This window comes from Musa acuminata, chromosome BXJ1-5 (genome assembly GCF_036884655.1).
Source record: "Musa acuminata AAA Group cultivar baxijiao chromosome BXJ1-5, Cavendish_Baxijiao_AAA, whole genome shotgun sequence".
Taxonomy (NCBI): Eukaryota; Viridiplantae; Streptophyta; class Magnoliopsida; order Zingiberales; family Musaceae; genus Musa; species Musa acuminata.
The window spans coordinates 47677146-47704351 of NC_088331.1; the positions used below are offsets into that span (position 1 = coordinate 47677146).

At 42.5% G+C, this 27206-nt stretch overlaps 5 protein-coding genes across 9 annotated transcripts; 4 read left to right on the plus strand and 1 right to left on the minus strand.

The window, feature by feature from the left end:
- The first annotated feature begins 372 nt into the window (after positions 1 to 372).
- LOC103986166 (uncharacterized) lies at positions 373 to 2387 on the plus strand. Of its 3 annotated transcripts, XM_065184985.1 has the most exons (3): positions 717 to 735; positions 1288 to 1406; positions 1499 to 2387. In XM_065184985.1, the coding sequence occupies exons 2-3, from the start codon at positions 1365 to 1367 to the stop codon at positions 2276 to 2278; spliced, it is 822 nt and encodes a 273-aa protein (XP_065041057.1). In that variant the 5' UTR covers positions 717 to 735; positions 1288 to 1364; the 3' UTR covers positions 2279 to 2387. The 3 variants fall into 3 exon arrangements, with proteins under 3 accessions (XP_009402361.1, XP_065041057.1, XP_009402362.1); XM_009404086.3 differs by lacking the exon at positions 1288 to 1406 and having other exon boundaries at positions 373 to 735; XM_009404087.3 differs by lacking the exon at positions 717 to 735 and having other exon boundaries at positions 751 to 1406.
- A 134-nt stretch (positions 2388 to 2521) lies between these two features.
- Positions 2522 to 6851, minus strand: LOC135674806 (probable beta-1,4-xylosyltransferase GT43A). 2 transcript variants are annotated; one of them, XM_065184984.1, is made up of 3 exons: positions 5662 to 6851; positions 4372 to 4630; positions 2522 to 2922 (listed from the first exon to the last, which is right to left on the minus strand). In XM_065184984.1, exons 1-3 carry the CDS (start codon positions 6321 to 6323, stop codon positions 2854 to 2856), a joined length of 990 nt encoding a protein of 329 aa, XP_065041056.1. In that variant the 5' UTR covers positions 6324 to 6851; the 3' UTR covers positions 2522 to 2853. The 2 variants fall into 2 exon arrangements, with proteins under 2 accessions (XP_065041056.1, XP_065041055.1); XM_065184983.1 differs by lacking the exon at positions 2522 to 2922 and adding an exon at positions 3013 to 3572 and having other exon boundaries at positions 5662 to 6841.
- A 2187-nt stretch (positions 6852 to 9038) lies between these two features.
- LOC135674810 (nuclear transcription factor Y subunit B-like) lies at positions 9039 to 9830 on the plus strand. The gene is made up of 3 exons (XM_065184990.1): positions 9039 to 9177; positions 9274 to 9536; positions 9626 to 9830. Exons 2-3 carry the CDS (start codon positions 9307 to 9309, stop codon positions 9813 to 9815), a joined length of 420 nt encoding a protein of 139 aa, XP_065041062.1. The 5' UTR covers positions 9039 to 9177; positions 9274 to 9306; the 3' UTR covers positions 9816 to 9830.
- A 5147-nt stretch (positions 9831 to 14977) lies between these two features.
- On the plus strand, positions 14978 to 19306 carry LOC135674808 (probable sugar phosphate/phosphate translocator At3g11320). Its single transcript, XM_065184987.1, has 4 exons — positions 14978 to 15752; positions 16356 to 16459; positions 16641 to 16869; positions 18921 to 19306. The coding sequence occupies exons 1-4, from the start codon at positions 15285 to 15287 to the stop codon at positions 19065 to 19067; spliced, it is 948 nt and encodes a 315-aa protein (XP_065041059.1). The 5' UTR covers positions 14978 to 15284; the 3' UTR covers positions 19068 to 19306.
- Positions 19307 to 19351: 45 nt separating this feature from the next.
- LOC135674809 (uncharacterized) lies at positions 19352 to 27084 on the plus strand. 2 transcript variants are annotated; one of them, XM_065184988.1, is made up of 11 exons: positions 19352 to 19794; positions 19918 to 20191; positions 20340 to 20622; positions 20730 to 20862; positions 21743 to 21982; positions 22078 to 22178; positions 22373 to 22745; positions 22831 to 24816; positions 24916 to 25048; positions 25141 to 25544; positions 26701 to 27084. In XM_065184988.1, exons 8-11 carry the CDS (start codon positions 24791 to 24793, stop codon positions 26918 to 26920), a joined length of 783 nt encoding a protein of 260 aa, XP_065041060.1. In that variant the 5' UTR covers positions 19352 to 19794; positions 19918 to 20191; positions 20340 to 20622; positions 20730 to 20862; positions 21743 to 21982; positions 22078 to 22178; positions 22373 to 22745; positions 22831 to 24790; the 3' UTR covers positions 26921 to 27084. The 2 variants fall into 2 exon arrangements, with proteins under 2 accessions (XP_065041060.1, XP_065041061.1); XM_065184989.1 differs by having other exon boundaries at positions 19458 to 19794; positions 26716 to 27084.
- The last annotated feature ends 122 nt before the right edge of the window (positions 27085 to 27206 follow it).

The following is a 27206-nucleotide window of genomic DNA, read 5'->3' on the forward strand; positions in this document are numbered from 1 at the left end:
GTTGGTAGAATTAGTAGGAATAAGTTCGTCGATTAATGCATTGACTTGCACCATTCATATGCCATGCTATTTTGCTGTCGAAGCTAAAAGTTCCGAAAGACAAAATACGACTTCGGGTCAGTCGTGCCGTATGGAAATGGTCCGCGAATTTGACGCTCGGAGATCTTACTGCGGTCATAATTCCAAGTCAAAACCTTTGTGGAATCTACTGGCCATCCCCTCATCATCTCTCAGGACCGAAGCTACGAAAAGAATAAGAGAACACCGCAAAAAGCATACCATATGAAGTCACCGCTTACCATTCATGTACTCCGTATGTGTCGAGAAAGAGAGAGAGAGAGAGAGAGAGAGAGAGGTCATACTGGTGGGACAGGCAGCCTTGCCTTGAAGGACGGAGAGGATTCCTGAGAGCATCATATAAGGGCATCATATGGCAAGCTCCCATCCCACGGATGACAGAATTGCACATTCCTTTTATTTCTCGATTCAAAAAGAAACATTCTCCCTCCTCTTCTCTTCTCTTCTCTTCTCTTCTCTTCCAATCCGAGTATTATATATCTCGTCTTGAGGCAGAGGACCCTCTGTACCAACAAAGGGCCCATATAAGGAGCGGAGGAGGAAGAGGAGGCTGCGTTATCTGCAACAGTAGATCGTGTGGTGATGGGTGTGGATCACTGGACTCTCGAAGAGGTCACCATGGACTCAGGCTTTCCTTCTGTCTGGGGGTTTCATGAGGTCAGTCATCGTTCCTCTCTCTCTCACTCTCTCACACACACACACACACACACACACACACACACACACGCACATAAACTTGGAGATGGCTTCTCTTTTACTTCTGTTGGTGTTGCCGTCTGCATGGATCGGTACTTGTCACTGATGCTTTTGGCTTCTGTGTTCGCCTGCTGTTTCTGAAATGGGGTTCAGCTTTCCACGAGTGTTCTGTCGTGCTGTAAAGCTTTCGAGTTAGGCTCGGTTTTGGTAAGGATCGACCACAAAAACATGTGATCTCGTGAAGAGAGGCTGTTTAGCTTCTTTTCATTACATAGGGGAAGGGGGGGTTTGGTGAGTGGAAAATGTTGACCTTCGTCGTTCGTCCGTAGCCTTCATGTGCCGGAAAGATTCTTGCTACCTCATTATTCTGCTCGCTCGATGCGAACTCGTGGAGGTCTAGCAACTTTTAGATTCTTGCCTGGTACAAGAAGTTGGTGCCGAGTCGCCTTCCCATGGACCAAAAGCTTTTAGATGGAACCCCGTCATGTTCTTAAATAGTTGCTTCGGTTTCAGATCCAGTGTGGGGTGTGAATGATATCCAGCATCATCCTACCTTCATCGGTCGCCAATTTATGGTGTCTGCTGCTTGAATGTTTGCGTTAGGATCAGCCATGGAGTTGGCTGCTCGACTGGTGCAGTGATTCTCCGGTCCTTTTTTCTGTCATCTCTGCTCTGTTTCTCCTCTCGCTGAATCGTATTCTGCTTTCCTTCCTTGCTCGAACAGGGCATCGAGGACTTGAAGCATAAGCTTCTGTGTGCGACGTCGGAGCTGGAAGCGCTGCGGGCCAATGCCAAGGAGGAGATACGGAAGAGCGAGGAGAACATCGAACAGTTGATCCACCACCTCCAAGTGATCACCCACGAACGAGACGTGGCGAGGGATCAGCTGCAGCTTGTCCTCAACAAGATCACGCTGCCTGACAGCCCGCAGATGAGGCAAGCGAGAGGGAGTAGCAGCCTCACCGAGTCCGATAGCCTCTCGGGGGCTCCCAACCACCATTCTTACGGCGCATCTCCCGTCGATTCCTTCTTCGACAACGTGGGTTCTCCAGAACTGTCGAGCATGGGCAGACCACAGCGGCAAGCCTCTCAGAGCAGCCCCAACTACGACCGGGCATCCGCAGTGGTCGATGGCCTTGCGATGAGGAAGCCATTGCCACGCAAGGGGAAGCTGCTGCAAGCGGTTCTGGAAGCAGGTCCTCTGCTGCAGACCCTTCTCCTCGCAGGGCCGCTCCCTCAGTGGCGCAATCCTCCACCGCTGCAACCATTTCAAGTTCCTCCCATGGCCGTCAAACTCCACAACGCTTCACCGCCCAACCAAAAACCTGCAGTGAACGCAAGCAGCAATTTGGCTTACGCTTCTCCTCCGAACGCATTTTACCGTGACACCCACGTTTACGGCCTGGCCGTGTCGAATACAACACCGAAGAGACCGACGACCTCGCAATGTCTGAAAGGCTTCGAGGAGCCGAGGATGAAGAGACAAAAGACTCAATGTATGTGAAGGAGATGGTGTTGGCGTAGTTAGGAACCCATATAGTCTTGAGATTACAGTTCATGTCGTGTGTTCTGTCATGTTCACGATGTAAAGAGCAGGATTTTGTGTTTCCTTATCTTTCTCTGGTCTGCCTTTTTCTGTTGTTTGCCTCGATGATGCGAAAGCTTTAACTTCACCAATGATATTGATAGAAGACTGTCTATTTCGTTTGTGTCAGTGCATGTTATAATTAACACCAAATCTTATCGATTTCATCCCAACATCGGTGTTCGAGCCTTGTCCACGATTTTTGCCGCATTGTTCTACCGTCGATCGTCGGCTAAAACACCTCGCACGAGCATTTCATCAAACAGGTGGTCCGGGAACGGGCTGTACCATACTGACCGATTCACAAAGTGGGCTGTACCACAGCCTTATCAAGAGATGTTGGGGTGATGGGCCACCCTCTGTGGTCGCCGTAAGCTATGCAAGTGAGCCCAACACCTCACCAACACCATGATGGTTCCAAGAATTCCACATGCGGCAAAAGCGACGGCGGAGGCCGACGATCGCCGTGGCGGAGATGCGGGAGCGGGGTGCGGTTAGGCTGCAACAATCCCCGGAGTTTGATCAAGAAGAGGTGAGGGATCGTGCCATCCGTGACGAGGACCCTGTCGATAAATACACGCGTGCTTGATGAGATGTCGGCACCCGAGGGAGGTCACGATTATCGAAAAATATTACATCTCAAGTAATATAAAAAAATAATGATCAAAGATCCAATATGAATTGCACAGAAATAGGAAAGATTTATGTGATAGGACTCTTAACAATACATCTTGAAATCACAAATGGATCTATAATTTAGGTTTATATTGAAAAAAAATAGATATTAGACACTTCAAAGACTACAAATCCAATGGCTAGGGAAGCAATGATCTATGACAGGAACAATGGTAACCAACCCTTACTATACTGTATGAGCATCCACCAAGTGAAAGAATAATACCAGGAAGTAATGATAAATGGTGTGTTGATGGGGAGGTGACTAATCTCAACCTTCCCCAAAAAGAAAAGATGTAAGAAAGAAGAGCTAGAAACAGTTCCCTTCTCATTTACATGACCCCTTTTGGGTTTCTCACCTTATCTACCTCTTTTTTTTTTTTTTTTTGTTTCTGTCTTGGTTTTGGGAGTGAAAAGGCAGAGGAATTGCTCTGGGCATCTAGAGTTGCCACACCATGATCCTGGAGCAGTCAGCTGGAATGCCCTTCAACTTGGTTTCATCTTCCAGGATGACATCATGCACAAACTTGATTGAATCCTGAAATTAGGGTCAATGTAGATGTAAGTGATCAAATATTAGAAACCGATAGCAGGTATGGAAGCTGTCGCGTGGATTAGCCACCATCGATTGGGACAAAGCCACGATTACCAGTCCTAGTCGAAGGTCCCTTGCGCTTGTCTTGCTATCAAGAAGAAAGGAGGATAAGTTGCTAAACATTTTCTCAGGCTAATAATTGAGGAAGGTTGCTGTCAGTTTGGTGGTTGGCACTTAATAACCTTTCAAACACTTAACACCAAAGGATTAATATGTAATGAATGTTATGTATGTGACGGTGACTTGCTAAAATTGGACAACAAAGTCGGTTAATGATAAACCAAAGAGATCGAGGTGATGCATGAAGTTACAAAGACGTCTTAGCTACTAGTCACTAACTCATTACTCCAAGATCAAAGTAGGAAAGGAACATATAATAGCCTATTACCGTGCATGACAAAGGATGGACCAACAAGAACGAGGATAAACTTTTGTCTCTATTTGACCATTAAAGTCAGGTAAAGCAGAGTTGTTCTCTTTAACAACACAATGCCTCGTAGATCTCTATCACCACATGTCCGTCGTATGTCTGTCGGGTACATAAATGCTCATACAAAAACTTTGCTTAAGAAAATCGTAGTTTAATCTTATGCAGGTAATCTTGAATAAATTTAACTTTTGGTGAAGCCCTGATCAAATGCTAGCTAATCAGTGACAAAAAAAAGTACGTATCTGATTTTATGATCCTTACGCGACAGCAATATTTTCTTGTGATATTTATCAGAAAATGATAGGGACTAACCTGTGATGTGTCGGGCAATGAGGTAGGGCGACCCCACCTCTCGGGATCCCATAATATCGAGCTATTGAATCCAAAGCCAGAAATATTAATCTTTGGAGGTTTCTGGTTCAAGTCTGTGCTAGTCACCAACAACCTTTTGTCATCGCTCAAGTCCTTCAAGATCCACCCTTCAACCTTCGATGAATGACAAATTGGACCATCCAACGCTGCTCTCTTCCTGTTTGTCGACATGACAGCCACTGTCCATGTCCCAAAAGCCCTGGAATCGACTTAAGAGGGATTAGCAGCTTATTGAATTGGCACTTCAGAGGGAGAGTTATGAAAACAAATGTGCCATTGGGACAACTAGCATGACGGTTTTGAACAGAACACCTAAATCTAAAGCTAGATCACTGAAAAAGAAATCTTGGCAATTTTTTTGTTTTTCTTCCTAGAACAATTCCACAGAGGAGTTAAATTGAGCTTCTTCGAGAGAAGCGAGATCGGTAGAATTAGATTCCCCAATCAAATTCTATGTTTTCGGAGATGTTTTAAACAATGATGGAATTGAAAAAGGACAGAAGAAAGATATCTAGACTTTATTGGTCTTGTGATTTGTGAGACCTGGAACAAGGAAAACATGAAAAATACATCGAAACTATAATAGGTTCCTCAAGAAATTAGTTTAATAAACCTTTTGTTATTTCTTTGGCCTTTTCGACAACAACAATAAATATTTTTAGGAAATATAATGGTCAGAGTTCCCAAATACTGCAACAAAAAACAGGCAAAACTACATCGGTAATCAATCAACAAAGCATACTGTTTCTTTCTGGCAAAGCTCATCCTAAATTAAACATATGGGGGCATACGATACTTGGCGTATTTCGCACGGCACTTTCATCGAGTATACGAAGTAGATAAATGCAAACTACGAGTCCTATGAATGGAAGCCTCGTTGAACACAAAACAAGGGAAGAAAATTTGGGACAGTAACATCAAACATATAGCTCAAACTCCCTAAGTTTTAGTCGTTCAGGAAAAGAAGTCCATATTTTTCTACCCTCAACCTCATGATTTACTCACATACGAGCAGAATTTGGAAAAGCACAGGAGAAGAAAAGCACACACTGGAACTCGATTCCCTCTCTCGATGCATCATCAGATTAAGATGCTGAGAGATTTCCACCGATTCCATCTTTTAGCTCTCCTTCCTTGTTATATAGTTAAATGCATTGAGATGTAAAACTATTCGCTTGCTGCTAATTAGCTTATAAGAGAAGAAGAAGGGAAAGGGAAGAATGCTCATACTCGATCTCTCTGATCTCATCAAAGAATCTGAGATCGTAGACGTTCGATGCGGCGGCGAAGAGCACGATCCCAGCGAGACGGTGGTATTCGACGTGGCTGAGGGCGACGTTGCGCTGGTGGTCGGCCTCCGCCTCAGGGTCGGTGAAATTCTCCATGAAGGTCAGGTGTCTGTACACGACCCCGGTGGTCCGCAGCATCTCGGCGGTGGCGAGGGCATCGGCGTGGGCTTGGACGACGACCCACAGCAGCGGCGGCGGGACCAGGCGCAGGGTGTGCGCCAGTCGCCGCAAGTACGCACCTTGAAGCCGGTCGTTGGATCGGGTGGTCGTCACAACGATCAGCAGCCACCGCGACGGCGACTGCGGCTCGTGACCCCGCCCCACATCCTTGGGAGGCGGCCGGTTGGCGTCGCCCTCAGGCAGGACGGCGGCCGGGAAAGATCTCGGGATCTGGATCAGGCTCGCGTCGATGACCCTCTCCATGGGGTCAACAGGGGCGGAGGGGACGACGCCGACGCTCTTGACGGGGCGGTGGTGGAAGAGGGTGGCGGTGCTGTGGGGCGCGAAGCCGGTGAAGAAGCCCATCACGAAGCAGAGGGAGAAGTGCACGAGCGCCTTCTTCAACAGGTGGCTCCTCTTCTTGGATCGATCCAGCGACCCCATCTCCCTCGCCGTGTCGAAGAAGAATATGGGAAGGCAATTGAATCTTCAATTCCTCGTCCAGAGGAAGCGAGGAATTTTTATACGCAGTGAAGCTGACGGCCGTTGCGGACAGACAAAAGGAAGATTGAAAGCTGCAACTTTTATTGGGGATTAATACGAGGAAGGTAAATAATGTGTTGGTGGCCCCCTCCGTGTCTGTTAGTGTGGTGCGGTATGTGTGTGTGTGTTTGTGAGTGTGAGAGAGAAAGGGCACCTAACTTTTCACGCTCTGAGGTCTCGAATCGATCAGAAGGGGCACCAAATCCCTAATTCGTGACGAGACACGCTCAATTCAGCCATCAAAGGTTTCTTTGGGAGAGAGAGAGAGAGAGACGGAGAGGAAGAAGAAGACAAAGAGACGGTGCGAGTGTTGACTTGGGATGTGTTGAAATCGGACCGCAGCCGAATTTGATTCGAATCCATTACCACATTTCTTCCACGAAGGCTGAAAGATTACGTAAGTCAAATCTCCACCAGCATTTAGACCTCCAGGAATGAGAGAACATCGAAGAGCTTCCTCCTCCTCCTCCTCCTCCTCCTGTGCTGCATCTGAAGCTTTCGTTCTCGATGCACGACCAATAAGAGTAAGCATGCTCTTCTATTACTTGTGCTCGTCTTGAGCTAAGGAACGATAAAGACTACACCAATAATACGGTTGACACAGATTGCCAGCAGAAAGAAAGTCAACAAGTGTTTCGCCAGCCATTCATGCATCATCCTCTCTCCTCACCATATGTCAACTCACATTCCAATTATTGTTAGCCTGAGATTTGATCCCTCTTTTCATCGTCATGGATTCCATCTGTACATGCACAACCGGTCATTGTCACGCCAGCTCTTAGCAGTCTTTGACTTCTTCTTCGCATCAGAGCTTGACGCCATGGGATTGGTGGTTCCAAGTCGCCTTCCATCTGGCCGACCCGTCAAGAATTGACCATCGAACTATGAACCAAAAACATTATATTCGACGTGTTCTCGGTAAATTTATCGGTCACTGTTAGTTCACTTTTGTCGGATGAGAGACTTTATGCAGCATTTTCTTGTTTACACGTGAAATATATACTACTCAATTATACATGGGTTTCTTTTATTGTACGTGTGATACATCTTCTCTCTCTCTCTCTCTCTATGTCGGATTCATGGTGAAGTCAAACGGGAATTATTCCTTAGCTACGTATGTCGCGTGAGCTTATCTCCTGTATTGTTTTTCATGATGGTTAATTTGATATGATAAGCCTTTTTCATCATATCGTATTCGATAATAATTTTAAACTTGATGCAAAACTTTTGAACTCAAAGATCTTTGATGTAGAATTTAGAGGGTTTTTTTTATTCTTTTGAATACACAAATATTTTCAAATATGTTTATGTTTTTATTCTAAATTTTATCATATTTTGATAGTAATGATATCATGGACCTCTAAGTTGTAAGAATAAGATAAGAATTACCCCTCGTTAATCTTTCCACATGAATGTGAGTCTATAGCAGACAGTTGTATGTTGTTTTTATATTCTATAACGTATATGGACAAAAGACTTGTTAGTTTATTATTATGCATAAATATTCACTTATAACATAGTAATTAGAAATCATTTTTTACCATTCAGTATCAAACTCACTTATCCGGATTACATATCTTATCCATACTTCGGACGTCCATATACACATTAACTATATCTTCTCATAATATAATTATTTTAAGCTCAATTTTTCTTGGTCTCACTCCAAGCCATTAGATTAAATATCAGGTTGACATGTGAAGATTTGTTAAATGAGTTTTTTAATTCGTGCTCTACTTCAAATCAACAAAGCTCGTATAAGCTCAATATTTTGCTCCCAAACATGGAATCAAATACAATTAACGAATCACAATAAAAAAAATATCATAATAAATATGTATCTTTTAACACCATCTATTTTTACCGAAAACAAAAAAAAATCTCCGATAGAAGAAAGTAAAATCTTGACTAAATTTACAAGATGATTAGAGCATTCCAACAACATCGGTTTTGACCTTTAACAATTCAGAGGATACATTGCATTTTGTATTTCACTTTTTGTTATGTTTTCTTAGCTTGATTATTAGGAGAACTAATCTCTTCCTTAGTAGAGTAGAGCATTAAAACAAAATCTATTTTCTCATGATTTCGAAGGCACTACTGAGATCTAAGTTTTTTTATTTTTGGTAGAGTTGGACATTTAAAGTATTTTATTTTCTGATAATTTATAGGATATAATCGAGTTAAATGCTGATAAGCCATTTTTTCTTGCACAAAAAGAAAATCATAATTTCCTAGCTCATCGAGATGGACTACATTCATACTAATATTATTCTAAAAATAATTAATTAAAGCAATACAAATTATCATATATATATATATATATATATATATAAAAGATTTGGAGGGACAAATACGCTATATTCAAATTTCGAAAGGACAGATACGTAAAACCGCGCCTCCGCTAATTAATGCGAGAGGAAGGGTTCGGTCAAGTCATCAAAATGGGTACCTCGACTAGGATTGGCCAGAGATGGGGGCCCACTATGCATACGTGCTAGTTGGGTGGGTTCACTCTGTGTTTTCGGGGCGTCTCGCTTCCGTATCGGTTGGGCACAGCAATGCTTGCTATTTACCTATAAAACCCCTCTCTCTCTCTCTTTTTCCGCCGCCCCATCTCTCATCCCCGTCGTCTCCTTCCCTGTTTCTTCTCCAGCGCTCGATCTCCACCCTCCGCCTCTCACAAAAATAAAGAAAAATAATTCCCCACCCTTTCCACCCCCCCGCGCACGCGCCAACTGCCAAACAAATAAAGGTGATCATCGCAGTCCTCCTCTTCCCCTCGCCATCGCCGGCCTCCCGTCGTGATCTGCAGTTCCTTTTCCGTGACCTTTGTTTGGGATGGATCTAGGGTTTCGGCGCCTGCAGCGAGAGGGCAGGAAGGATGGCGGAGGCTCCACCGGCGAGCCCCGGAGGCGGAGGCGGGAGCCACGAGAGCGGCGAGCAGAGCCCTCGAGCCGGGGTTGGCGTCCGGGAGCAGGATCGGTTCCTCCCGATCGCCAATATCATCCGGATCATGAAGAAGGCGCTCCCCGCCAACGCCAAGATCGCCAAGGACGCCAAGGAGACCATGCAGGAGTGCGTCTCCGAGTTTATCAGCTTCGTCACCAGCGAGTGAGATCGTAGTCCTGTTTCTCGTGGATTGGTTGTTTTTCTTGCCTTTTTTGGCTTTTCTTTGATCTCGATGGTCGGCTATGATGTAGGGCGAGTGACAGATGCCAGAAGGAGAAGAGGAAGACGATCAACGGGGACGATCTGCTGTGGGCGATGGCGACGTTGGGGTTTGAGGAGTACATCGAGCCACTGAAACTGTATCTGCAGAAATATCGTGAGGTACTCTGCTCCTTTCGGGGTTACGTTTTACCTTTTAATGTATTTAGCGATCATTCTTGATTTGGTTTTCTTGTGTGTTTGTCCTTTTTTGTTACGATGGGGTGGACTTCATTGCTGCAACTATGGTGCTATAGTTGGAGGTAATCGTTTCCTTTCCTTGTCTTGCGTAATCTTACGACATTGCACAAAGGTACATAATACGTGATGTCTGACGATAATAAATCGTCTGCCCAGGGTGGAGAGGGGTCCGCCAGGAGAGAATTAGGGGGTTCGCAATCTGGAACAGGCACGACAGGGGAGTACCAGGTACATTTTCTCCAATTTGATTTGTTACTCCTGCGATTAATGGGTATTAGTTGCTTTGTTTATAGAAGTGATTCGTGCTTAATTGAGAATGACCATGCAGGCTCCTCAACAAGGTCCTTTTACACAAAGCTTGGATTATGTAAATCCTCAGGTAATTATTTCTTTCAAGTGACCATTTCAAAGTTTTGGAATCTCTAATTTGTGACTGAATAAGATATTCACTATATTAAGTTTTGGATCCTTTTAGCATACAGTGATAATTAGCTTTTTCAGTAATACGTAATTTATAATCTTCCATTTTGCAAGAATAGCTTTGAGTTTGAGAGTGTAGCTTTGTGCAACGATTACGTTGCTCCGTTGCAACCTGTGTGATCGGGGTATGGGTAATGGAAATATAACCTTTACTAGAAGGATAAGTTGTGTACGTTAACCCTCCGTACCCCACATTGGAGGGAGTCCAGTGATCTTAGTTGCCCAGGCTTGGGCTGCATTTAATTATCCTATAAATTCTTTGACAAGTGTCCTTTCTTGGTTAATGAATGATAAATGTGACAAAGTACTACAGGTGCTTAAACATTTTTTTCACTTGAAGCGACGATCACCTCGAGGTGAATGAGTGAGAAGCAATTAAAATGCATTCTTTCCCCTAGATTGTCATGCACTGGGAATGAATGGCCTTTTTGATTAGAAAGATACTTACTAGATAATGCTTGCTTCCAACTAAGCTTAACAGCATTTGGTACTCGAATGTAGGTCTCTATTTGTTTTCTGAGCTAAAAGATATGCAAGTATGCGGGGTTAGATCACTTGGTTTCTGTCTTGCTTGACATTTTAGTGATCTTGCTTCTTGGACCTTATAATTTTAATGTTGTATAAATTTTGAAAAAATATTCTTTCAATGTTTGATCATTTGTAGGTGGACTTTGTCTAACCACCTCTTTGCAATGCTGCAAATGTGTACTTTCATGGTAATGAGACTAAACATTTGCAAATATGATGTTCCAATCAACTAACAGAAATTTTTATATTTACAAACAAGAAGCATTGCATTAGACATGCCTGTGTTACAGCACTAGCTCTAGGGCCGTGATATTTCCCCTTTGTTTTTATTTTTTTGTATCTCATAACTGCTAATTATATATGTAGTCTTGCAGAAGGCATGTTTGAATACTTCTGGTTTCACCTTCCTTAAGGTGACACTACGAACAGTTTTCTTCTACAGGTGTCACTAACCTTAGTTCACTGATCTAATAGTTTTAGCCATAGAGTTACGAGTGTTGCCTTAACATCGAGACCCATGTTTTTAGGTACCTTACCTTGAATGTTTAGACTACTAATTTGCCAATATGCTTTTCTGTTCTTTGAGCACTATATGCTGCAGGATTCCGTCTAATTTGTCGGCTGCATGTGTCATTTCCTTCCATTTAACTCTCTTCGTCACAACATCTCTAAGTACACAAACAATTTAATCTCTTTCTACTATCCTTGTTATAAGATTTTCAACATAAAACTTCATACTTCCTACATGTGGATTTGTGTCTGCAGTGGCCAAGTTTTGAGTTGTCAATCCAATAAATCAATGATAATGCTTTTTGTTCGAGGCAAGATTTGTCAAGCAATTGCAGATCTACATCAGTTAAGGCTGCTAATCTTCTTTCAACTCGAGTGCATGCAAAATCTTCATGTATCAGAAGTACCAGCAGTCTTACAAAACTTGGGACCTTTCTTATTTGGTCTCGGTTCCACATGTTTTCTGTACATTCTTAAACAACTTGAGGTCCTGTGATGATCTGAAGCACATTAAGAAAAATAATCTATGTCGTGTTTAGCAACATTTATCATTCAATGTCGGGTTCAATGTCAGGTATACGAGTGGAGTGATTAGACAATCTTCTAAAAGAATTAACTTCTCTTTTATTAATGTGACTCTGATTGTGAGAATTTCCTCCGACACCCTTAAATCCACTATGCTGAAATACTGTGACAAAATTTTGATTTAAGGCCTGATCTTCCTGGGATTATGATCCAAATTCCTCTTAGCTTATTACAAATTGTGCTTCCAAAATCTGTCTGGTAATATTTCTGTGATGCCTATTTGACAAGCTACTCTGTCCTGCCATTTTAACTGTTATAATGAGAGTGGTCTGCAATAGAGGAGTTCAATGTGTGCCTGAGGACCACATCATCCTCATGCATCATCAGGATCTTTAGATCCGAAGTAGTACTTTCCTTTTTATATAACAGTATACTGTTTTTTTTATAATGGGATGTTCATGGCGAATGATCATCTGCCCATATAGGGGCACGTCCAAATACTAGTTTCATGTAGTCAAACATCTTTTGCTGTAGTAAAGTTGCAACTCATTCTAAAATATGTAACAGCATTGCATTGACCTTGTTAATCTTATGCTCTCCATGGATCAAAATCATGTGTCTTTAGAAATTGATATACTGTTATTCAGATTATCATATACTCAGACATGCTGTATGTATGTTTATCATACTTATTTGATCTCAAAACTTGATGGAAATTTGGTTATGACATACCTTTCTTTTTTGTGCATTATGGTGATGTAATGCTCTAGATCTGTAGCTTTTTTGGAGAAATGTGGCTGTGATGTACTAAATGTATGGTAATTAAGAAATTGACAAGGTTGTGGTGGTTTAAAATATACAAGGTTGGCTTTCTGTGTTATTTAATTATTTATTCATTTCCAGTTGTCGGAGCTTGTACCTCTTGTTGGCTAAAATTATTGTAACCATCATTTTTTCAATTAGTACATTGTGGTAAAATATTATTATTATTATTTTTGGGTTGCATCTTTCATGCCTCAGCAAATATAGTTAGTTACTTCTGAGATAGTGAGATTGATATTTTTTTTTTGAATTACAAATTGTAGTGTTATAATGGGGATCTCTGAACCTGGAGATTTATATTCTGATATTCCATAGTCACTTATTCATTCAGGTAATGTTTTCGATTTCACTGTATGTTGACTTAGGACTGCAGTTGTTACTCTTGCTGCAAATAAGCTGAAAATGATAGCTTCTGGATGCAATTTTCTTGTCTAGATATTAAATTTTGATTTTACTATTGTTCGAAAGAACTACTTGTTTGTTCAATTTATTTTGCTACATCTTTATTTTCTTTTTAACATTTGAAATTGTGACGATTCTGATTTGCAGTTTAAATGGTTTTATGCAGGCACAACATCATCTGCTTAAGGAAAGTAGAATTCTTTTTTGAGATATTTGATTTGCTGAAACTATGACAGACTAAACATCAATCAAATGTGACGATTCTGATTTGCAGTTTAAATGGTTTTATGCAGGCACAACATCATCTGCTTAAGGAAAGTAGAATTCTTTTTTGAGATATTTGATTTGCTGAAACTATGACAGACTAAACATCAAATTTCTATCTCTCTCTCTCTCTTTCTTTTTCCGTGGACTATTTCATAGAAGTGGTTACCATACTTCATAAGAATTAAAATATATTGCAATTGCCATGATGTAAATATTTTACCTACCCCATTTCATAGAAGTGGTTACCATCTAAGTATACTGATATATTGGTGCTTTACATGAGTTAATAATATCGGTCACTTCTGGTCAATGTTATATGAGCAATATTTTTGTTCCCCTTACTTTTTTTGTTGTGACACGGCCGCATCCGAAGGGAAAGGAGGTGGTCCATATAGGAATCACAGAGCAACATTTGCTGCCTCGACCAGGTATTGTTTTCACCTTGCCAGTCTAGAATATATATATATATATATATATTTATTTATTTATAATCGATAGACTTATGGATTTATTATACTCGATGCATGTTTTTTTATTACGACTTTCATTTGCAGTGTCCACATGCATGTATGTTCTTGATACGTGGTTATGCTTTTTACTTGCCAAAAAGTCGTATTCAGTCTCAGTTTCCATTGTGGTGGTGAGATGGTAAAATGTTGATCGTGTGTTACATGACATCGTCTCCTTTTTTATGAGGTAAAGACTCGGGTATCATGAAATCATGGAACAAAAGAGGTGGCTTCATGGTGATTTGTTAAACGGCAAATTCCAGGCTCATATACCACTCACTTCTTCACATGCCATACTGCCGGTGCCTGTCGGATGCCTAACCAAGGTGACGTCTTTGACCCTCTCTCTTTCAACCAAGTTAGTAGGAATAAGGTCCACAGTGGAGCCAATTAAAGTCATTGACCAATGTAACCGGAAGAATGGTTTTGAATTGGTCGGTGATAAGCGAATTTTAAGTATTTAGTTTCCTTTGGAAAGTACACTTCCAGCAAGACAACCGCACAATGAAGCAACATCGCATCGTGCGTGTTGCATCCTTTCCCCCTTCGCCTGAGTTAGGCCGCCACGACTAAGTTGGGTCATAAATCATTCATTCTCCACGTTGCAAAAGCATACAGGCAATTCTCACGTGCTTCTCATGTTGGATGTGAAGGTGGATCTCACGACCGACGGGCTGCGATGTCCATCCAAGTCGTTGCCACGACCCGATTCGCCCAACTAAGACAGAGGCACAGGAGAGGATGTCGTCCGTCGTTCGATGATTGCGAGGACACGGACATTGATCTATCGCCTCTGCACATCGTCTCATATACCATCAGCAATCCATCGAGAACATGACGCCGCCATGAGCCCCCGGAATTCGCATCTTTCCATGTGTGTTGTTGTTAGGTTTGGAGTCGGTGAGCCGTCCCAATTTAGAGGGAGACCCCAGCCCACGTACCTGTCACCACGCAGCCCATGTGATCACACCATTTTACGTTTTCCTCCTGCCATCACAGCCTTTTGTTTATACTAAAAAGAACGCGCGGTTATGGTTCCCTCCTCGGTCCATTGAACCGGCTTTGTTTCGATATTCCTCGATTTGAACCGGACTGGTGCGAAATAATGTCTCACAACAAACAACATCTTCGTCCGGCAGAAGTCATCAACGGCCATTTCTATTAACGAGCAGGAAAAGAAATCGGGAACACTAATCAACCGCCTTCGCCTTCTTTTATCCCTCTCTCTCTCTCTCTCTCTCTCTCTCTCGTATTAAAGAGTCAGATCCACCCTCACTGCCTCACCCCTCTGAAACCCCAATCTCCCCTCCTCCTCCCATCCAAGGACCGATCGAATCGGTCCGGATCCACCGATCCGGACCAGCGCAGGAGGAGCGGAGGGGAGGGGGAGAGGGAGAGGGAGGTGGAGATGAGCGCGAAGGTGGCCCTGTCGCCGGCGCTGGCGACCGGCCGGTTCTTCACCATCGGACTCGTCACTGCCTGGTACTCCTCCAACATCGGCGTGCTCCTCCTCAACAAGTACCTGCTGAGCAACTACGGGTTCAAGTACCCCATCTTCCTCACCATGTGCCACATGACGGCCTGCTCCCTCCTCAGCTACGTCGCCATCGCTTGGCTCAAGCTTGTGCCCATGCAGGCCATCCGCTCCCGCCTCCAGTTCCTCAAGATCGCGGCGCTCAGCCTCGTCTTCTGCGGGTCGGTGGTCAGCGGGAACGTCTCGCTCCGGTACCTCCCCGTCTCCTTCAACCAGGCGGTCGGCGCCACCACGCCTTTCTTCACGGCCGTGCTTGCTTACCTCATGACTCTCCGGCGGGAGTCCTGGATCACGTACATTACCCTCGTACCAGTCGTCACAGGTGTTATTATTGCCAGTGGGGTGAGTACTGTTTTATATATATGTATATTTGCTTATTAATCATGTCTGCAGCTTGATTATAAACAGAGCAGACAATTGGATTAATCCAGAAAGAAAAAAGGAGATAGATCCAGAAGAAAAGGATATTGCCTTCGGGGCTTCAGTGACCCTTAAATTCTTATGTAGAATGTTAGATTTGTGCAGACTTATTTTACATCAGAGTTCGTAATTGGACTTTATTTGCTTATCTTTATTATTATATTTCTTTATATTGGTGCGAATTGGGACGACAATCACCATGCATAATTAGATGTTATAATACTAATCACTAATGTGGCGGGTATCTTTTTCCTTGCATGAGCTTATCCTGCATAATTGATCTTTGTGTGTTCATCCGTTAGATGTTTAGGTTCCAAAAACATTGAATTGTTTGAAGATGTCAGGCTAGTTCCTAGATGATTGATGTAGGAAAATAATCTGCTTCCGAAAATATGCAGTTATGTCGATGGTCATGTGGAGGATTTCTTCAACACATGGGTTTTAGGAAGTTATTATTCCTTTGTCTTTTCAGATTAAAGGCTAAAACATATGAGAACTGACACTCTTATTGGTTCAATTTTGCAGGGTGAGCCAAGTTTTCACTTGTTTGGATTTATTATGTGCATTGGTGCTACCGCTGCTAGGGCACTAAAGTCAGTGCTGCAAGGAATTTTGATGTCTTCTGAGGGGTAAATAATATATTTTCTCTAATAGTTCAAATATTCTTTCACAAATACTTCATGAAGCTTTTCATGTTTCATTTTTGTCATTACGTGCTCCAAGTTCATTTGGTTTTGTTACTAGAGTTTGTCTTGAGATATTCTAGAATATGCATCAAGTTATGCTCTTCTTTATTTTGTTAATGTTCAGGGAAAAGCTTAATTCTATGAATCTCCTCCTATATATGGCTCCGATAGCAGTAATTTTCCTACTTCCTACAACACTCATAATGGAGGATAATGTAGTTGGCATCACATTGGCACTCGCGAAAGAGGACTTCAAGGTTATCTGGTACCTCCTGTTCAATTCTGCTTTGGCGTATTTCGTGAACTTGACCAATTTCCTGGTCACAAAGCATACCAGTGCTTTGACCCTGCAGGTACGCTTTATTGGATGTAATTTTTTGCTCATGCTGCCTTATGGTTTTTATGGCTTATGTTTTTGGCAATCAAACATTAATTAAAATAAGAAACTGCAACATGTCTTACATTCAAATTGACATTGAGATCTTGTGCCATCACACTATGCAGCTTCAATCATACGTAATAATCTGTAACTTGTTTCTAGAGTTCCTTGCAATGTTTGTATTTTGCTCCCCACTTCACTGTTCCTTTTACCATCAGCATGAATATGGAGTGATGGTAAGGCATCTATAAACAAGTGTATAACAAATGCCTCCTACAAATTTTAAAACCGTCTTATGTCTTTGAAGGACTTGTTGGGCCTGAAGACTGCTTGTGTTTATTCAGTTCACCTAATGGTCTTTGACTATCCCATTTGCCTTAGCATTTAGTATATTATATATTTATAATGTGCCAATATAATGAGTCCATTGATGCAGGGTAGAAAAATGGCTAAGATTGGAGAACTTTATTGCATCGAGTTTCTTGGAAGTTTTCCTTAAGGACACCTCTACTAGGTTCATCCAAGAGTGTTAAGCTACTAAAAGTACCAAACTTGCTGATTTTTCACAAATTGGAACATTGTAATTCAACATATGAGATGCTACTAGAATGCCACTTTAATATTATGACCTTCCACCATGGTTTTCTTCATTTTGAAGAGTAGCATTAAGACCAATAAATCATCTGAAATCAGATTGGTTTGGATGGATCGGACAACACTCTGAAGCATCCTCTTATCACAAAATTCTTGATGATGTATCCTTTCCCAAAATGTGTCGTGATATTTTTTTTTGGTTGGGGGGGTTTAATCAATAGTGTATGATTCAGTACATTGGGGGTTTGGATTGAGACAACATGAAACAAAGAATTAACACAGAGAAGATAGTTAGAAGTATAAGCAAGTATTCAGTTGCTGATGGTGTTGCTCAGTCTTGATTTCAGACACCATTACATAATTACCAGGAGTACAAGTCAGAAGTTCCAATTAGAGAAAAAGTGAGAGAAAAATTTCTTAGTTTTGGACGATTTACAGAAAATGGCAATAGTAGAGATGGGCATCATGATCTATGGGTTATTTGCTCTACTGAACCACAAGGCAGATTCTCATATGTAAGCTGGTTGCAGTAGACTTCTTTGGCCCTGCATTGTGTTAGCTAGTTAAATGTTCACATTTGTTTGTTGAGTATAAGCTGTAATAAATTCCTGAAAATGCTGTGTGTAAAAGTTGCATTTGATATCACGATTGGTATTAGCATGGATATACATACTCTGGAGATTGATGCTGTGTGATATGGACGATAAAATTTTCCGTAAGAGGCTAGACATAAAAATTTTTGGTATAGAAATCTGTCTGAGAATTGTCATACAGATTCACAACAGGAAAAAATTTTGATGAAAGAGAGTAACAATTTTGTTGTAGCGTTGGTAGCTTGTATTGTCAAATAATACCAAGGGCATGTACTTGTGGCGGATGTAGTGGGGACATGATTGAATCGCTATGGATTTGTAATCAGAGACCTGATAGGTTCCGATGGACACAAATTTTGTCGTTTATATGCTTAGCTATATGTTTTACAAAGTTAATACTTTTCACATACAGATCGATCTTTACATTTTACCTTCTCCAAATAACCACCGATAAAGATTTTAAGTGTTTACTGTAAGAACATGTTTGTGTACGAACCGTGCAGCTCTTTGTAATCGGAGAACCCACCATGCTCCGATCTTGTTGTGCTTTTCGTAAGTTGTTAACCAAACATCATGGTCTCTAAGATCCAATCCTTGTATGCTTGGTTCAACAAATATGCATCGTGGAAGATTTTTGGAATGTACATCGGAATATCGAAACATCCTTGCTGAACCATAGACAAAACTTCTTAGCTAAGTCAATCTTGTTAAAGGCATCTTCTCATGCAATGTGATTTCTCTGTCGCCTTGATATTTCCATCACATATAAATCATAATATCATGAGTTATTATGATTTCATCTTTTTTTTTGTTTTGTTTTTGTGTTGTGTTTCTCAAGGTGCTTGGGAATGCCAAAGGAGCAGTGGCGGTCGTCATCTCAATTTTGATATTTAGGAACCCAGTATCTTTTACAGGGATGGCTGGCTACACCCTTACAGTCGTCGGCGTCATTCTTTACAGTGAATCTAAAAAGCTCAACAAATAGGGTGTTTCAGCAACACATCTCAAATTAATGTTTATTTTTATTTCTTTGAAATCTTCGGTAGGTTCCGTCAGAGATTTTGTTGTATACTTTGAATCGGGAGGTGGCGTCCGTTCTCCCTCATTTACTGTAAGAATCATTTACACTCGACTAATTTTTTTTTTATTGTTCAAATTTTCTTGTTTTAGTGTAATGAATCAAATATATTTTATGAACATTTGCTCTCTACTATTACTCTTCTAGTGGGTATGATGGTTTCTTTACATTACTCATTCGATGTTTGATCGATCAACGTATGATGGATGGTTTGATTACTTGGAATCATGATCATTAGCTTTTTAGATTGTGGCGTCGTCCTATTATTCATTCAATAGGAACGCCGTCCCCATCCGTCTGATCCAAACCGACGACGGCGAGGATGAATCCAAAGGATTCTTCTATTGTTTAGCATCGATACACTAAATTCCGATTAATCATTTTAATATTGACTTTAAATGAAAATATAAATAAATAGTTTCATTTTGTTCTTTTTCCTTTACGCGCAATTTTGCCTATTTATTGAACGAAAAGAGCCACCGCTCTTTGCTGCTTTAAGAGTTTTGAGCTCTCCTTCCGCCCGCTCCTCCGACTCCCCGCCTGCCGTCGCCTCCAGCGGTCACCGGAGATCTCTCCACCTATTTCGCCGCCGTTATCATCCTACAGAACAGACGAGTCCTTCGATTCGGCCAAGGTTACTACTCTTTCGATCGCTTCTGTAGTTCTGGTTCGTCGAATCTACTTGTTCTTCGTCTCTGGTGCGTTCTTGAACCCCGGTTCAGATCCAGTCCTGAGCGTTTCGTCTCGATACGTGTAGTTGTTGATCTATGGGGGAAGCTGAGATCTGGTTTCTTCCATTAGATGCGGTCGGAGGATCTCGTGCCCTCATTTTGATCGTCGAAGCCCGAGGACATGTTCCGTAAGAACGATTCGGCCTTGTCCTGCTTCTGTCTCTACCTGCTCTGCCTCTTCTTCCTGAAAGAGCGAAGAAGAATACGGACCACCCTAGCTTTGGAAGGGTGGTTCGAGACCCAGAAGAAGGTCGAGTTGGGTCGAGCGCGGCTGGTCGTGGAGCAGTTCCTTGGCAACAAGTAAGAAATCTGTGCTCGACTCCTTACTCATAGCCTGCCGTGTTATTTTCTTTCAGAATCAGGATGTTCTTGCACTTGCATGTCGTTTCCTAGTAATCAATTTGTTTCTTGATGTTTAAAAAGTCACAAGATGTTGGCTCTACCACAGCTTATATCTGTAGATATATCTGAGAAAGTCTTTGGTGCTCCTCCTTTGGCAAATAAAAAAAGATCACGGAAAAACTTTTCACCGATGAGAATATGGATGGATGTGCAGTGTCATGCATCTATCTTGGGTTATTCAACACCAATGTAGAAGCTGCAACGTCCTCTTGAACATGGATTAGGGCTTATGACAAGGCTTCCATTAAAGTATGATGGAAGGGAAGCTGTCACCGATTTTGAGCCGAGTACCCATGAAGCAGAACTATTTCCCCAGGGTGAAACTGAAGGTATGGTCAACGTATCACAATCATGTTCTAATATCCTTCACTATATGTCAGTTCTCTGAATTAACTAACTGCAAGTGAAGTTTATCTACTGATCGATTGGAATTCAGATGTTCTGAATTGGCTGCAGGCCATGCCATGGATCTGAATTTGAGTACTTCCCAATCTGTTGTCCATGGTCCAAAGGGGTATCAAAATCTATTGGGTATCCAGTTTGAAGCTTCTGATGTCAACAAAACAACGGTAACCACAAAATTTGTTATTCCTTTTCATGATCAGAGACTTGTTATCAGTTTGTTTTCTCTCTCGAGTGTTTCCCTTATAAATCTTGTGTTATTTGAGGCATCATGATACTATTTTTCATATTGACGAATTTTCTTTTCCTGTCATACCACTCGTACCTTCATTCATGTGTTCCTGTTTCAAGTCCTCAGGAACTCGATGGACCGTGTTATTCACAACATCTGTATACATTTTAGTTTCATTCTGCTCCAGCATTAACATTCTCTGTTTCGGACTCGAGAGTAATTCTTATGTTTGATTATATTTTTCCTTTTTTCATACTACAATGTCTTGTTTGGTTGCCAAGTTCATTGATTGTAGCTTTTATTGCTTGAAGCTTGCAGTTTGATGCGTGCGTAGCACATCTGGATTGTCCTGTTTTTTCCTTTTGTTATAAATCTTCTTGTAGCTCCTTAAGGTCATAGCCTTTCCTGGGAGAAAGTGATTGAAGTCTGTGTGGAAGACCGTCTTTCCTAACTACAGCAGCTTTTTAAGGTTTATAGTCTTCGATGCTGTTCATCATTCAAGATCAAGTCCTCTGTGAAGAATATTGTTTCCAAAGAGATTAATTTGAGATAATAAGGGAAAGATTTTCCTTACTCATATATTCAAATCATGCACTTATTTTTATGATTGATTCTCATCATTTCATATTTATCTATATCATGATCTTCTATCATTCCATACTGAATATTGACTGCTAGTAGCTGAACCGAATATTTATCTACAGTTAAAGACAAAAAAACAGCTGAATCTGCTTTCACTTGTCAGTCTCTTTGGATTTATTATGGAGTTAGATAACATGCCCGGTTGGTCTGACATCTGCTGTCTACAAATGCAGGTCAGAGTGAGATAGAAGGAGACTGCGGTTCGTCTGCAAGCTCCTGAAGTCTGGAGTTGGTCAACAACTGGGTCTCCTTCCCAATTTCCACTGTTCACTTCTGCAGCATCATCAGGATTCTCGAGGGACGGCTACTCTTTCTCCCCTGCAACCCCCCCTGCTTCATTCTCCATCGTATAGATTCACCGATTCACTGTCTTGGGAATTCAGATGAACAGACACCAGAATCAGTAGGGTGAGGTAGAGATGACACACCCAATTTCTCTGAAGAGCGAGCTCATCCTCCTCCTTACCCAAAAAGCTCAAGATAATGAACACCCATGTTCTTTTCTCAGGTTTGGAGCAGTCAAGTGATTCTTCTCTCTGGACTTTGGGTTTGCCGCTCAAGATCAGAACATTCCATGCTCACCTCGGAGGCGGCAACTCGTCCCTGTCGGTAATACTTTTCCCGTGTCTTCTGATGCAACTGCTTTCCGAGTTGTCTTACTTGTGAACAACTACGTCACTGCTTACATAATGCGAATCGTGACTGCTATTTTTACATTGTCATTTAGAATCAATCACAGATGGAATATGTTTTTATTTTGTTCTTTTATTCAGAGTCTTAAATTACATTTATCTGCCTGATAGATTAATTGATCCGCTCGCTCCTGGTTGCGCTCCACCTCCAGGTGGAGGAGAAGGCGGAGGTCATGGAAGACAGCGAGTCGCTGGCGATCTGCCTCTTGACGTCGCCTCTACGTGGGTAGGGGGTTCCTCTCCCGGTCGCCGGAGTCTTGGTGGCTGCCCATCGATCTCTCTTTGCAAGACAGCAGAAGCGAGAGCGGATGGATGGTGTTCGTGAATGAGACGAATGGAGTAGTCACATAGTACATGCACCTACCTTCAAAGAGAAATGGATTGCACGATAACAAAAGATGCAAGCGATGTGGCTGTTTGAGGTCATCCAATGAGGCTGTGATGATGATGCACGCATTAGTGACAGCCGACATGCACACAAACTGTGAGCTTCGTATGCCAATAAGTATCTAAATCTGACACAGTTCATCCGTATAATGGGGATATTGAATTAAGATCCATGTTTGCAGGGGGGATGAGATTTGGGGCAGAAGGAACAAAAGGAAAAGTCCCACAGTATCATCATCATCCAATTCTGTGCGCCCCAACCATTCCGAACAGAACTAACTGCATGGTCAATGAAGAAGGAAGCTGTGGCGATCCCCTGCCCGGACCTGTTTCTCTTTTCTATGCACAAGAGGTGTTGCCGTCGTGGATATTTGGGTGGATCAAGAGCCTTGGGTGTGCTGAATTGGATGCTAATCGCTCTCGTAGCTGGAAGCGTAGCCGCTCGCCGACGGGGTGGCGTCTGCGGAGAAGGAGCGATCGCCGTCGAGTTTGTGCTCCTCCCTTTTCTCCAGGGCCTTTGGGATGATTGCTCGGAGCAAATCCCCAAAGATTCTTGCTTTCACCTGGCCTCGCTTCGGCAGCGGCCTTCCCTTCCTCTTGTTCTCAGGGACTTGCGATTCCATTGCCGGAAGATGGGTGAGCGGAGCAGAGGACTGCAACGAGACCAGCAGCGGGAAAGAAGCTCGAGAAAGAAGAGTTGGTTGGAATCCGTGAAAAAGTGTCGATGGAGAGAGGATCGGAGCTGTCGATCTCTTATATACTGCTGAAGTCTGGCTGTCGGTTGAAGATGATCAGCTGCCTTGTGGCGCAAGCTTGCAGCTCGACGTGAGCAAGTGGAGCCTTGAAGCTTCCAATAGAAGTTGATGGAGTTTGTCTTATGCGAGAAGTCTCCGTCCAACCCTGTGACTCATTCGCACAACAAGGTGATGGAGGTTCGTGTTCTCTACAAGAAACTGCATCCTCTGTGTGTCAGCCGATATGTCAGCTGCTTTGACGTAGCGATCGTGGCAGATCGTCCCCATCAAACTCGAACCAGTTGAATCTTGACAATTTCTTCAAGACTGAACGAATGAATGCACTAATCGACCGCAATGAATGCATCGCCGTCGGTCTCCGGAGACGACTTCTTCAAACGGAGCTCAAAATTTGACACCTTCTCGACTTCAGCTATCCGTGGAGTCCACTCAGGAGTTTGCTTCCCGTACGCGATGAATCTGCTCACGCACGCACTCTGCTCATGGACGAGAGACGGCGTGCAAAGCGAGAACGACATGCTCGATGAGTATGCGGAGAAGAAGAGGCCATCGAGATTCCACTATTTTCTGGTCTCGCATGGTCGTTTGGTGATTCCCATTTCACGCATGACACTTTGGGAACTGTACTTGATGTTCCACAAGGATCACATGCTCCTTCCGGTGTCGTCTCTCCCGGCCCGTGAACGAAGAGAGCTAGAAGATTGCCATTGCAGCTTGGCATCGCCCAATCTTTCTGGTCCACCAAGTCCAAAATCACATTATGGTTGCCCTGTTCCGGGAAACAGGACACCCTGCAAAGGTGGATGAACTGCTGTCGAAGGAGGTCGTGATGAGTAAGCCATGGCATTCCTCCGAGTGCGTGGCCCCTATGCTTCGACTCCAAGTCAAGCCAGTAATGAAAGATCCTTATGCAGCAGCACCGATCATGCTTCGTCGCTCGTGCCTGCCATTTGGGCTGTAGAGAAAGAGGAGCAGACGGGACAGAGGAATCGAGCACCGAGCATATTGATCGACTCTAATTCGATGCGTATAATTCTAAGACCAACGTTCTGTTGTGATGATCGATGAAGTATCCCCTGAGCCGTAGCAGAAGATTGACCACTTCGAGTCTTGGATTTGAGATAGCAAACTGAGGGACCAAACTACATGACTCGGCTCACACGATCGTCTCTGGCCTCTGAAGCCATCGGAGAGTCTGGTTCCTTGTCCTGTGAAGCGCATATAATGAATGTTGATTGTCCCAGAGTTGGTGGAAGAACAAATTAAGGACACAGAAGAGTGAGGAGAACTCGGCTGACCTCTGCTATTAATTAGATTTTGGTCTTCACCCTCCATCGACTGCCACAAGTCGCCCAACAAAGTGCAGGGGCGTCAGAGACGGAACAAGATGCTGGCCTCAAACAGGCAATGCAGGTTGCGGAAGCCTCAGTTTCTCCGGTTCTCTTCCATGGCCTTCTGAAATCCATTTGATTCTAGTTGATGGTGACGGTAGGTTTCCCTTTTTGTTGGTAGAACCAGGAGAGGCATGAAGGAGCAGATGGAAGATGAAAGGTTGTGGACCGTTGCATGTTTGAGAGGGAGGCTGCTGGCGGAGAGAGTGGCTTCCAAGGCTGCCAAGGAGGAAGCAGAGAAGCTGGCCAAAAGGGTTTGTATGCTATTTCTCAGCAACAACAGCATCAAGAAGGACAACGCCTTTGCCTTTTTAGTGTGTCTCCGTTTAACTTGTTGCTTTAACAGTTGGAAGAATTAGAGAGGAAGCTTGATGAAGAGATCAAATGCAGGGACAGGGCTGAGAAGAAGCTCAAGTGCGCCATAAAGAAGTTGAAGTCTCTGAAGGTCTCGGATGGCAGGGATCAAGCGGGCATTCCCTTGAGCTCCGTGAGTTCTTCGTCCTCACGATGCTTCTTGGGCCAACAGAGATTAGACCGTGACATGTCTGGCTCAGTGACTGCTGATCTGGTACATGGTGGTGAAGATGTCAAAATCATCCCGAGTTCTTCAGGAGATGATACCTCGGGGAGATGGCCAGAAGAATCGGATCACCAGCTGGTGTATCTGAAAGAGACATGGATTTCATTAGGGACTGCGAAATCTCAATACAAAGGTTGTAGTCCCAAAGACTGGGCTACTGGTGCTTTGAGGTATGTTTCTAAGTGAACCAGTGATTCTGCTGCTTTGCCTGATGAATCATTTCCTCCTCCTGACATTTCTATTGCCAACATGAAAATAGAGGTTGAAATCACTGAAAGATATCCTACCTCATGTCAAGTTCTCTGTGTGAGTGCTGGATCTCGAAGAAAGCCTCACTTTTGCACCTACATTGTTTCGTGCAAAGCTCAATCTGCCCCCCCCCCCCCAAGCACTGCACTGTGCCTGATTAGTCCATTGTAAGATCTCAAGTAACTCCATGTTATCACCACTCGATCATTGTCCCTGAGCTCCTAAAATATTTCGTTTTATTTATGGTTGTGTCTTCTCTTGGAATCGTAAAGGATATTTCTTGATAGATTGTTACCACCAGAGTAAAAATCTATTGTGACCATTGCCTGTCTGGATAATGATCTACTAATATGTGAATCATACAAGACCACCGAGCATATGATCTAACCATAGCAGATGTGCTACTCAAAGACCAATTTTTGCCGGAGGAGCTGTGTGCTTATTAGGAGCCATTTCTGCATGTTATTGATCAGACCCTTCAATATATCATTTGCTTCATACAAATATGTAGTTTCTATTTCACCTTCTTCTTTCCTGTTTTTATCTTAGAAAAATTCTTGAGGTTGCATACACCATGGTTGTCGAACGATAAGTCGATAGAAGACATTATACACGTACAAAGAGAAGGTGTTTTACACATTAGTTGTTAGTTTTGCAAAAAGCAAAGAACTCATTGGAGTAAGGTTTAATTGATGCTTTCTTTTTTATGCGTCTTATCGACAAAACTTGCATTTATATTTAATTGTTATTTAGGACAAACCGAAAGCATACAATTATATTGTACTTTGATATTAGTATGATTTCTTGTGTCTTTCTCCATATACTTGTCTCCACACTTCAAATTTAAGTGTATTGTTTCATGAAAACTTGTATCGAGACACCGAGCTACTTTCATTCACAGAATTGAAGAAGTACATTCACTTTGTCTACGAAAAGGAGTTGAAGAATTAGGATATTGCAATGAAATTCTTGCGAGAAATGGGAATAATACATTAGAAATTTATGCAGCAGAGTTGTATATATCGAAGATATTCCTAACGTAATGATAATTAGTCGAACCTTTGAATCTTTGAACAGGGCATGTTCTTGCAGTGATGACAAGCAAGAAACATCAGCAGACGATGAGGCGGAAAGCGAAGACAATGTGCTGGCTCTTGTTGCAGTAAGTAGGCAGCTGGACTTGGAGGCTGGTAGATTGGAGATCAAGGACAATGTGCAGGGTGTTCTTCTCGCTCTGAGAAATGTCAAAGAGCTGTTGCTGCAGTCTTTAGTGAGGAGAGCCAACACTTTCAATTAGTCTTCAATTTTTTTCCCGCGGTTAAATGTATGATAGCATGCATAGTTCCCCCATCAGGTTTTTCTTTTTCCCCAATAATTTGGTTTTCTGAGTGTTGTGTTTGTAGAAATTATTGTCTCGACTTCACAAGCATATTAATTTTGAGTGACTTGCAGTTCATTCCATTGTTGATCTTCAAATAAAAAGCCCCGAGTTGTCGTCGATAGCAAAACATATCATCGTAGATGTTTCCTTTTTGTGTCTGATATGATGCAAAACACATATTACATTTTGACATTTTTGATCG